General features: G+C 37.7%; 1 protein-coding gene across 2 annotated transcripts in view; it reads right to left on the bottom strand.

Moving 5' to 3' along the window:
* Window positions 1–13,404, bottom strand: part of CDH8 (cadherin 8) — a 397,301-nt gene that overhangs the window by 181,645 nt on the left and 202,252 nt on the right. For both annotated transcript variants that reach the window (XM_032325835.1, XM_032325833.1), the window contains exon 5: window positions 1,810–1,977. In XM_032325835.1, coding sequence (XP_032181726.1) covers window positions 1,810–1,977 — 168 coding nt within the window. The remainder of the gene's footprint in view (window positions 1–1,809; window positions 1,978–13,404) is intronic.

Consider the following 13,404-nt stretch of genomic DNA (forward strand, 5'->3'; position numbering starts at 1 on the left):
TGTGATCATCGTTAATAGTTATTACCCCTAAGAAAGGGAACACTAGCTAATGAAACTCACCTGCCACCGCTGAATTGAAACCATCATTTTTGGAGAAAGAAGAGTTGCATATTACAGCCTTAACTATAATGGCCGCTGGAAAGCAAATAAAAGAACCAGGGAAAGGATGGGAAAGACAGTACTCTCCATTTCAACAATGTGGTTAAAAAGGGTAGCCTTGTTATCTGATTTATGCATGGCCAGAAGTGAAATTTCTAAAATTACTAATGAAAATGAATCCCTTCTGATCTTTCTACCTTGGAATTTCGTTCTGCAGATAAATTCTCAAAGATACTTCAAATGTGTCATTTTCAAGCCCCACATGTGTCTCTCTCCTTCTCTTTCTTCCATTCTCTCCCTCCTCTTCTCTCTTCAAAAACAAGTTCTCCTGTGGTATCCCCTCTCTGAACAAAAAGCATCAGCAGGCATGTAATCGCTCATGGCCGCAGTGTGACTGAAAATGCAATGTATCCTTAGACCTTTGTTATCATTAAACCTTAAGCATCCGTCACACCTGTACACTTCCTCCAGTTCCACTGAGATCACCCTTGTTTGCCAGCCCTGCCTTCACTTTTTACATGAATGTTTACAAACACCCTTTAAGCGGCTGCAGTGCGGAGAACACTTGTAAGACGGTCACAAGATTTCCTTTTCTCTGATTTCCTTGAAATCCAATTTTATGACTTAACCTACAATGCAAAACCTTTTAATGGCTTCCCACTGATCTTAAGGGGTAAAAAAAAAGATCACGGTACTTAAAATGGTACCAAACCCAAGTATGGCCAACTCCTGCCTAACCTAACTCTCCAGATGCTCTAGACTCCAATGGGAGTGAGATTCTTTTAATTCTCATCCAGGGCCATACACCCCTCTTTCATGGGGTTCTGGATGACCTCTTCCTCCAGTTACAGCGTCCACCGCCCATTCCCCTGGTTTAGCTTTGTTCCAGCTAATTCCTATTCATCGTTTGTCTCTCAAGAGTCTCCGTGTCAGAAAGGCCTTCCCAAGGCATCCAGTCAGATTATTTGGATAAGTGCTCACAAGTTGGAAAAGTTGGGAAATAATGATTATCTCCCCGGTTCATGGATGTTGGCTGCCTAAAATTTTGTTGAGATGCTTCTGAGGCAGAGCATGGCTTTAGTAGGGAAGAGCAGGGTCGGTGACCGCTGATGGCTGTGGGAGGAACTACAGGAAGTCACAAGAAGGAGGAGAGCTTATTTGTGCAGCAAGTATATCGCGTATCTGCTTTTCCCCCTTCAAGCGCTACAGAGATCAGCTTCTTTTATCCAACAAAGTGGGATTATCGATAGCGCCCTGTCTGAGGTACATTTTAATCATTCTGTCAAGTTCTTAGTGGGAGGTACCATGAAAGAGAGAACTAAGCAAACATCCTGAAGTCAGACACCCTGCTTCACTTAGCTCCACTATTTATTACACATTTAATATTTGGAAATTTTTTCAACTTCTTTAAAATCTGTAAAATGGAGATACATTTAGTACCAAAATAGCAGGAGAGTTGGTTTATCATATATATATATATATATATATATATAATTTATAAATATATATTTACATATTTATATTTTATATATTTACATATTTTATATATTCATATTTACATATATAAATAATAAATTGGCATACCTTGCATATAATCAGCATTCAATGATTCCTATCAGTTTTTTGAATGTTGCTGAAAATCAGGACATAAGTTCAAATGAAAACACAACATACTTGGAGATTTTCACCCAGTGCAGAAAACTCACTTACTTTGGGCAAATTTTGGAGGATTGTCATTAACGTCAGTAAGGGTCACTGTAAGGGTCGTGGTTCCAGATAGGCCACCGGAGTGGCCACCCATATCTTTGGCTTGGATAACAACCAGGTATTCCTCCTTGGCTTCTCTGTCCATGTTGGGAAGGGCAGTTTTTATAATTGCTGAGGGAGAAAAAATGGGAGAATTACTTTCAGACAGACGGTTCATTCAAATTGAATGTGACAACTCTCTCACACACACAACTCTCTCAGACACATACAAACATACCCAGGTGCACACATCAAGTCCCCACTCAGATAATTTTCTGTTTTCTTTTGCCTTTTTTTTTTTTTAAAGATTTTATTTATTTATTTGATAGAGAGAAAGATCACAAGTATGCAGGGAAGCAGGCAGAGAGAGAGAGGAGGAAGCAGGCTCTCCGCGGAGCAGAGAGCCCGATGTGGGGCTCGATCCCAGGACCCTGGATCATGAATTGAGCCAAATTGAAGGCAGAGGCTTTAACCCTCTGAGCCACCCAGGCACCTCTCTTTTGTGTTTTAACTGCTGTGCATCTGTGATGCCAACACTGAGAAAGATTTTAGTCAGAGGCATTAATGGCTAACTTGCAAAAATACATTTTAGAGTGTATCAAAAAAAGAGAGAGAACTTGCAAAGATATATATTAGAAAGTAAACTGAATGGCATACTCTTGCCTACCAAATTAAAGTATAAATCATAACATAGCCTCATCTACCCAGGAAACCCCTGCAAGTGAAAGAATCTTACAATTTATCACAGACTCCAATTCCCCTACAAGAGGAGTAAATACATAAATAGCTTGAAGGCTCTGAGGTCAAAGATAAATTATTCTGAAGCTCACAAATATATCAGAGAGATGAAAGAAATAAATACATTATTAGGGTCAACACAGATGAATAAAACACCAATCAGAATTAATACAGGCAAGTGTCTAAATCCTAACGTACTATACAACCACATTTATATTTTAATTGCTACATTTTCTCTATTGTACAAAAATTTAGGAAAAAAATGAAAAGACAGAGAGAAAGGAGGTACAAAATAGTACAAAATAACATAATATCATCAGTGCTAAAATGTTCGTGTTTTTCTTTTGATATATTTTCAGGGTTTCATCCATCTGCTTCTTTTATGTATTTCACCAGTAATTTAATATTCTTCTTAAAGATTCAAAATATGTGTAGATACTTCTGAAGTTATTTTAAAAATCTTTATTTAGCCCTCTCCCTACTCTCCTATCTATAGATAAATATTGCTAACATTTGGATGGGTACATTTCCAAAGCCGTTATATGTCTATGCATACGAATGTACGTATATGCGTATGAACATTAAACCACAAATGTGGCCATGATACAGTAGACACTTTTCTGGGACTTTCTTTTATCACAGAGTGATTATCTTTGAGATCTTTTCGTTGTTGTTGTTGTTGTTAGCATATAGACATCCAACTCATTACTTCTCATAGCTGCATAATTCTTCATTGATGAATAGACTATCAGTTAACTTAAGCTTTCCCATATCAACAGATGTTGCAATTATTTCAATTTTTCCCATTTTAAAGAATGACTAGATCTCTTACGATGATTTTATTGTATTTTTTCTGTGTCCTACAGTTTCACTTAACCCTCTCTCAGAAAACACACCTCTCACCACTATATTGCTAAAATCCCCTAACAGAAATTATTGTGACTAGCCCCCAATTTTCCTATTGAATGGATAAGTGTTAGACCTCTGGCTCAAGTTAAAGAAAACTGTCTGGACTAGAGAATTCTCCCCTTGTAATAACCCCAGGTTCAATTCAATTCAATTCAATTCAATTCAATTCAATTCAAATTGAGGATGAGCCACTCTCTTGGCCATTTCTGAAATTATAATCATGGTTTGTTTGTTTTTTCCTTTGGACTCCTAAGCTCTAATTAAATCATCTGTCCGTAAAAGGTGTGCAAAGAGTTCACACCCCTGAATGATTCTAGTAGCAGGCAAGGTACAAGAAGTGCCCAGGGAAACCTAACCCACCCAGAGAGCGTGCAAGGCTTTGGGAAGAACTCCTAGTTCCAATGTACTTTATTACCCCTGGACACCCCTTTTATATCTGAGGTTCACATTCAGGGAGCCCTGGTTAAATCACCTTACTTATTTGGGAACATTGATTGCAACTTAATAATATCTTGCAATATAATCAAGATCTGATCATATCAAAATGCGACTCAATAGACCATACTTAGAGATAAACAAAAACAGGAAGAAGAGGAAAACAGAAATATAACAATCATGCAAACTTAGATTACTATGTGAGAAAACAAACGTGAACAAAAAACGACAACAGTAACAACAATACCTCACCATCAGCACAATGAGAGGCCCATCTGGCTATTCTGCCATGGTTATATACTCCTTAACTCAGCATATCTCCAATACGGGCCCAATTCCAGAAGAAAAGATTAGAAAATTGTTTTATTCCCATCATAGTTACACATAGTTAACATAGTTAAGTTTAGGTACCATCACATTCGAAGGTCATCCTGAACTAAGCCATTCACTGGACTTTGGAATTTGGCACACAACATTTAATAATCAGAGGAAACTGATATAATTCCCCAAGGAAGACAGCATTTTTGGTTTTGCTCTTTTTTTTTTCCCCAAAATGAGAAGATGGGTTGAAGTCTACACATGAGTCCTTTGAGGTTATTTCAGAAGAAGAATTTTTACAATTTCCTCAGACCCAGAGAAGGGTGCTATGTATTATTCCTATCATTTAAAAAAATATATTGTGAGAGACTAAATTAAAAACAAATAAAACCATCTGATGTCTTTTAAACCACTTGGAATTAAAATAGTTTTGAGGATCAGTTATAATAACATACCTAGGTTTAATGTCTATGAGTTACATCAAAATATTAGAGACGCATTATGGTGGAAGGACTTGCTTAAATGGGACAAGCAGAGCTCCATGGGTCTCCACCCATTACAAAAACATTTATGCTTTCTACCATCAAGGTATACGGTATTCATACTACCAAATATGCATATCTTTTGACACATTTGAGTCCCCTTTAAATGCTCCTTCATATTGAAGTCAAACAAGTTTGGTTTCTCATGTTATTCTCCCACTCGCTAGCTTTGTGACCACGAACAAATGATTAAATTTGCCAGGACTCAATGCCTTGCCCTGTCAAACGGAAACAATAATCATCCTCCCATTGTAGGTATGCTAAGACTGTGTGAGAGAACTCATGCAAAGTTCTTGGCATACTCTAGTTACCCAACTGTGCTCTCTTCCTTTCACTTTTTCCTTCCCAATCAGAATTTATTTAATGCTTATCTGGATGATGGTTACAGTGCTAAACATTCTCCTATTGCCTTCCACCCCTCAGAGCCAGTTTCCTGCATTTTCCACCTGCTCTTGGCATGGAAGAGTGACCTTTATGGATTGCCTCCATGAATTCTTTCTTTCTCTTTCTTTTTCTTTTCTTGCATTCACTAGAGATTCATTCACTAGAGATTTATTTAATTTCATTCATTAAAGAAAGGGAGAGAAGGAAATAGCACAAGTGGGAGTTGGAGTAGAGGGACAGAGAGAATCCCAAGCAGACTCCCCACTGAGTGGGGGGTCTGATGCAGGGCCTGATCTCATGACCCCAAGATCATGACCTGAGCCAAAATCAAGAGTTAGATGTTCAACCAACTGAGCCCCCAGGCACCCATGGACTTTCTTACTTTCTGACTCTACACTAGACTCAACCAACATACATTACCCTAGGAGACTGCGAGGATGTAGCTGCTGAAGTTCCAAACTCTCCAAATACTCTAATCATATGTTGGGCCAGTCTATGGTTATTATCTTCAGATACTGCTAGAGCAAAACTCTACTGTCCAATAGCGGCCCCAATCCCTTGTTGTCTCAGGCCTAGGGGTGATGATGGCACTTCTTCTGCTGGCTAGCCTTGGGTTACTTCACTATCCCTTGATGGTCTCCCTTAACCTGGCCAAGCTTTTGTCAACAGTTACTTCATTAAATTATCCTTAATCACCCTGTTCCTGCCAAGACTCTAAAAAATATGGTTAGGATACTGGTTCATTATCCAAGGGTCAACCATATTTCCAGCATGTCATTCTTCACAGACATCTACAGTTCAAAAGTACTTCAGTGTGGCAACACATCACCCCTTGACATGGCCGGGCAGGTATTCACTTCCCCATCAGAGAAGAGAGAATAATAGCTATCCAGTTAAGTGAGGTTGCTCAAGAGAACCCAGCTGGAAAGCTGCACATGGAAGCCTTCACACTTTCTCTTTTCTTAGAGAACACTAAGAGTGGGTTTTCTGATTTCTAAGGCAGGCAAGGAGTCTCTCCAAGTTTTCTTGAGGGCATGCAGCATACTTCACTGGCTACGGTACAAACTGTATAATAAACAGCTCTTGCTTTCTGAGCTGCCTCTAGTCTCAACCTCACAACTAGCAATGACTCATTAGAAAATTCAAGACAGAATTTCTGGAACATTTTTCCTGTTACCTTGTAGCCATAAAAGCATGCTAGGAAAAACCCAAGTGCCCTTGGCCCTCCCATTTTTCTCCTCGTACTGGGTCATTTGTACACATGTCACTAAAATCTTTTTTTAAAAATTCTTATGCAAAGGCAGATCATTTCACCTACATAGATGTTGCAATATGATGATAAACTCTTAAAATAAGAAAATTGCCTTAAAAGTTGCCTCGACCTCTCCCCTGAATTATTTGCTTTGGCTCACATGTTCTCCCAAGCTTTAGGCTATTTCATTTATAGACAAAAGAGAGAACTGCCTTAAGTCAAAAAGAAGTATTGTTTGGTATCAAATACCACCTCGAACAAAGCAGAAAATACGGTTATTTTTCTTCTCAGATTTGAGAAGTCAAAAATTTTGACCTATGTAAAAAGTTACAGAAATCCTCAGTTAAATAGCATTTTTATCCATTTTCAACTTTTATTTTAAAACAGTCGATAAGAGATCCCTGCACCCTTTCTGTTAAAAATAAACTGCCTTAACACAGCTTTGAGGGTGCTGATTTCAAATAGCTTCCCACTCCCCAAGACAAGAACTGCGTCCATCTTTTGCCACCAAAGTGGTGAAGGAAGATTAATGCTCACGTCTTCCCACATGCTCATAGTTACACATTTTCAATGCCCAGCAACGTTTTTAGAAGCTTAAATATTGTGTTTAAACTTCCATTATATCAACTTGGCAACAAATTAGAGTTTTCAGTTTTGTGGCAAGCAGTATGACAGAACGCTTTCTTCTGGGGGCAGTGAGTAAAACTCTTTGATGTAGGCATTTGATAAACAGCCTCACAAAAAAGAAAATCAACTTTGCTAATTAAACGTGGTAATATCAGGACTGACTTGGAGTTGATACAATTGAAAATATCACATCTTTTTTGTCTTTGATGTCTAGAAAATTCCAACTCAGTAACCATATTAGTATTTATACGGAGGCCCTTCACCGAGGTTACCCTTGGATAAAAACAAAAAACAAAAACAAACAAACCAAAAAACAAAAAACACGGAACATCCTTGGGACAAACTTGTTTCCTTGAAAATAGGAGGTCTAAGATTCAGAGGAGAAGAAAAACAAAACAAAACAAAAACACAGTTTGTGTTCAGGAGGAAAAGCCTGTCCTGCTGGAGTCTTCAAAAGCATAACCTGTGAAGTAAATTCAGAAGAGGGAACGTGAACTATCAGATTTTAGAAGAGTTTTCATTTTGAAAAGCTACTCTCATTAGAAATTTCATGAGAATGAATGGGAACCCATTCTCATTCAGTGAAATTAATTCAATGGGGATTTTGAACCTGGCACTGGAGAGTGGGGTTGGAAGGTGTGAAATGGGAGGCAACCCTTGGTAGGAAAACTAAGGAGGGAAAGGGGGAATCTTCTTGCCCTGAAAATGGCATTCATTACCCTACTGTGGGTCGATTCACCTGTATTTAAAAGACATGCTTTTATGTTAACTTTATTCATTCAAATGGAGATTTCCCTGTTGCAGTGGTTGAAAAATTTAAGTCCTAGGCTAGCCTTTAGCACTTAGTTCTTCCTAAGTGCTAAACAGCTGTTCCTTCTGTCTCATTATCCAGGGAGGACTTCTGATGAGAATCCAGTTTCAGTCATCTCAAAATTTAAGACTTGTGTGTGTGTGTGTGTGTGTGTGTGTGTGTGTGTGTGTGTCCGTATGTGTGTTTACCATTGTCTTTGGTGTTATCATTTGAGAAGCATTTTGTATCCATCACGAAGGCTTCTTTTTATAATTTCTGTGATATCACCAGATTGAGAGGCTTCACGAGAAAGGCAAGGAGATGCTGATTAACTCCTTTGTCATTTTGAAGCCTGATTACTGTAATTCACTCTTTGTGGGTCTCCCAGATTGTGCCGTTCAAAGACAGCAGTTGATATAAAATGCTGTGCTAGACTCCTCTTTTGAATAGGACTTGTTGAACACATTATCCTGGTTATGAAACCAATAGCTTTGTTATTCCCCAAAACTCTTGCCAGTTCAATGTGCAATTATCATTTTACTATCTGTGGGAAATTGGTCTCTCATTGATGAGATTAAGTGATACAAATTTTTTTGGGGCACCATATATTGTAGTCACAATTTCTGCTAACCGTATGCTGCCATGAATGAGGGGTAAAGGACGTATAATCAGAGATGCATCAACACATGCCCATCTTCTCCTTGAAGAACAGTGTCAGAATAATAACTGCAATAATGTTAAACTTGCACAGATGTATTACAAAGGGCAAAGTGAACCATTAGAAAACTCTTTCCCTCCCTAATATTCAAAATTATGCATTTCCCTTTCTTTGTGACTATAACTTCTGAGTTAGCTGGAGAGATGATGATAGATGGATGATAGATAGGTTGATAGAGAAATAGAACGGTCTGGATTTGGAAAAACTAGATTTCTCATATATCCCTCATGCTTTTGTCAAATACTACAATATAATTCTAAAGCTAATGAGTTAAATGTATCAGCAATCAAAATCTTACTTACATACTTTGATTTGATATTTGTAAAACTAAGAATTTATTCCAAGAAAATTATAAATTTTCCTTTTCCCAGACATCTCAAATTTTTAGAGTAAGATATTCACTTTTTTGTGTGATTTTTGTTAAAACGTCAAACAACTGAAATATGCAACAGCTGGGAAATACTAAAGTAGTGGTGAAGGTGATACAGATCGAAGGTATACAATGTTAAGCTGATGTTAAAAATTGTGTTACATAAACATAAATGTTTATAAACATAGATATATAGAAACGTAAAATGTTTACAACAATTCTTAAATTTTGAAAATAATATGAATTGACTACTCTATGTGCTTAAAATTTGCCAAAGAATATAAACAAAGATAATGTGATGTGTTTTGGTGAAGGAATTGAAGGTTGCCTCCTCCCCCAAATTTCTCAGCACAGTGTTATGGAAAGCAGAGGAGTATATGTTTTAGAACATGAACTTGGAGGTTATACAAATGAGAAATTATTTTGATCTGATACTACCAGCCATGTGATCTTGAGTAAATCACTTAAACTCCCTGAGGCTTACTGATATTATATGTAAAATGTTATTAACTACCAACAACAGTTTAAAGTTAATTTATTATATGAAAAGTAAAAAGCCAAATGTCCTACTTTATACATATATAGGTATAAATACAGATAAAGATGCCCTCACAGAGATATATGTAAATATATATTTTACATTTATTTTTACATAGACCTATTTACACATATGTATACTCACAGATATATATATGTATATATATATTTAGTTTTGTATTTACATTTTATAAATAAAGGCATACATGGATATGTATGTAAGTGAAATTTAGTTATTAATTTAGTGGTAATAATAATTAAAATAAACTTACTTTATTTAAAAAATAAGAAACAAAAATGATATTCAACAGTGCTGCAAAGCATAAACGTCCCACATCAACTTCAAAATAGTAATGTCCCCACAGTGATTTCCAGATGACAGACAAAATTTATTGTTGGCATTCGAATCTCTACATGATCTGTATCTAAACTCATCTTTTCCTACAACATTCTGCATAGCATATGTCCTTGATTCCCCAGACACTTAACCTTTCTTCAGATTCTTCCACTGACTTTAGCACCTTCATGACTGTGTGGATCATGTAGCCTGGACCACCCTTGCCCTTTACTGGACCTCTTAAAATTCCATCCAACCCTTCAGGCTCCACTCTGACGTTTCAGAGGCTGAGACGCCTTCCCAGGTAGAACTACTTACTCTCTTCTTTTGATCCTCCACACCTTTGTTAGCCGCTTTCTCATACCATTTACTTTCGTGATTTCAACCTGTTCCGATAGTAAATCATTGGAGACAGGAACCATGTCTCATCCATTCTCACATGCCCAGAACCAAACACAATTCTTGCACATAATAAGAATGGACAAATGCAGGAGAGAACAAGAGAATCAATACAAGACAGAGGAGAGAAGGTAGATGGGAGTGAAGAGGGAGGAAGAAAGAGAAACAGAAAATAAAATGGTAATTGGGGGCTTTTCTAGCTGCTTTGGGGGATCAGCACTGGACTATGGAAACACTCAATGTTGATAATTGTCATGTCTCAGAGACCAGAGGCATTTAGATACAATTACAAAGCAGCAGAGGAAATAAAATGTATCCACATCAGCAAGAAAGAAGTCAAACTTTCACTATTTGCAGACAACATGATACTACATGTAGAAAACCCAAAAGGCTCCACCAAAAATTTGACAGAACGAATTCGTGAATTCAGCAAAGTTGCACGACATAAAATCAATGTGCAGAAATCTGCTGCATTTCTAGACACCAATAATGAAGCAGCAGAAAATGAAATCAAGGAATTCATCCTATTTGCACTTGCACCAAAACCATAAGATACTTGGGAATAAATCTAAATAAAGGGGTAAAAGAGCTGTACTCTGAAAACTATACAACACTTATGAAAGAAATTGGAGAGGATACAAAAAAGTGGAAAAGTATTCCATTCTCATGGATTAGAAGAAGAAACATTATTAAAATGTGTATGCCATACAAAGCAAACTACACATTTAATACAATCCCTATCAAAATATCACCAGCATTTTTCACAGAGCTAGAACAAACCCTCCTAAAATTTGTATGGAACCACAAAAGACTATGAATAGTCAAAGCATTTGTGAAAAAGAAAAACAAACCTGGAGGCATCACAATTCCAGATTTCAAACTTTGTAAAGTTGTAGTCATCGAGACAGTCTATTACTGGCACAAAAACAGAAAGGTCAATAGAACAGAGGAGAGAACCCAGAAATGGACCTACAACTATATGGTCTACTAATCTTCAACAAAGCAAGGAAGAATATTCCATGGAAAAAAGACAGTTCCTTCAAGAAATGTCATTGGGGGGACGCCTGGGTGGCTCAGTGGGTTAAGCGGCTGCCTTCAGCTCAGGTCATGATCCCAGCGTCCTGGGATCAAGTCCCACATCGGGCTCCTTGCTCAGCGGGGAGCCTGCCTCTCCCTCTGCCTCTGCTGCCACTCTGCCTGCCTGCGCTCGCTCTCTCTCTCTCTCTCTCTCTGGCAAATAAAGAAATAAAATCTTTAAAAAAAAAAAAAAAGAAAGAAATGTCATTGGGAAAACTGGACATCAACATGTAGAAAAGTGAAACTGGACCCCTTTCTTATACCACAAAGAGATATATATTCAAAGTGGTTGAAAGACCTAAATGTGAGACAGGAAACCATCAAAATCCTAGAGGAGAGCACAGGCAGAAACCCCTTTGACTTTGGCCATAGCAACTTCTTACTAGACACCTCACTGGAGGCAAGGGGGAAAAAAGCAAAAATGTACAGTTGGAACTTTATCAAGGTAAAAAGGTTCTGCGCAGTGAAGAAACAATCAAGAAAACTAAAAGGCAGCCTATGGAATGGGAGAAGATATTTGCAAATGACATATCTGATAAAACATTAGTATCCAAGGGGTGCCTGGTGGCTCAGTGGGTTAAAGCCTCTGACTTCGGCGTGGGTCATGATCTCAGGATCCTTTGATTGAGCCCCAAATCGGGCTCTCTGCTCAGCAGGGAGCCTGCTTCCTTCTCTCTCTCTCTCTGCCTGCCTCTCTGCCTACTTGTGATCTCTGTCTGTCAAATAAATAAATAAAATCTTCAAAACAAAACAAAACATTAGTATCCAAAATCTATAAAAAACTTACCAAACTTAACACCCAGAAACCAAATTATCCAGTTAAGAAACGGGAAAAAAATATGAATAGACACTTTTCCAAAGAAGACATCTAGATGGTTAAGAGGCACATGAAAAGATACTCCACATCACTTATCATCAGGGAAATACAAATCAAAACCACTATGAGATATCTCTTATACCTGTCAGGACAGCAAAAATTAAGACACAAGAAACAAGAGTTGTTGGCAAAGATGTGGAGAATGGGGAATCCTCTTGCACTTCTGGTAGGAATACAAAGTGGAGTGGCCACTCTGGAGAACAGTATGAAAATTCCCTAAAAAGTTAAAAATAGAACTACTCTATGATCCAGCAATTCCACAACTAGGTATTTACCCAAAGAATACAAATATACAGACTTGAAGGGCATATGTTCCTCTAAGTTTACAGCGGCATTATCAACAACAGCTAAGCTGTGGAGACAGCCCAAAAGTCCACCAATTGATGAATGGATAAAGAAGATGTGATGTGTGTCTATACCTGCATCTGTATCTCAAATGGAGTATTACTCAGCCATCAAAAAGAATGGAATCTTGCCATTTTCAACAACATGCCTGGAGCTATAGTGTATTGTGGTAAATGAATTAAGTCAGTCAGAAAAAGACAAATACCATATAATCTCACTCATAAAGGAGAGAGGGAAACAAACCATAAGAGGCTCTTAATGACAGAGAACAAACTGAGGGTTGATGGGGGTAGGTGTGGGGGGATGGGCTAGATGGGTGATGGTTACTAAGGAGGGCAGTGGTTGTGATGATCACTGTGTGTTGCATGTAAGCAATGAACCACGGACTTCTACTCCAGGAACCAATTCTGCACTGTATGTTAACTAAAATATGAGTAACAAAATAAAGAATAATGTAACAGAGTCACTTAGTGAAGAAGAGGGTGTCAAGATTCGAAGCGAAGTCTTACTGCCTTCAAGGTTCCATGGAGGATCTGTATCATCTTGAGGGCTGTGATCAGTTTGCCAAGAGTTAAGGCATAACACCCTTCAATGAACACCAGTGAGGAGACTGTGTTCTTCAGATTAAAGATCCTACGGGCTCTTGTTATTTCTCTAGATATTTTACCCATTTCATAATTGACATTTGTATTTATTCAATGTCTCAGTGTAAATTTTTGGTGCAGTGCTCTCCTATTTCAGATATCCCCAGGATTACTCAGAAAAGGAGATGATACTGATGAGCTAGGTATCCTAGTAACATTTCATGAATTAATTGAAGGTGAATTCATGAAAAAACATTGCTTTGATCTACATCATTTACCAATGATGTCCTAGTAAAACTTGTTATTTTTTAAATTACAGT

The sequence above is a fragment of the Mustela erminea genome, chromosome 19, assembly GCF_009829155.1.
Source record: "Mustela erminea isolate mMusErm1 chromosome 19, mMusErm1.Pri, whole genome shotgun sequence".
NCBI lineage: Eukaryota > Metazoa > Chordata > Mammalia > Carnivora > Mustelidae > Mustela > Mustela erminea.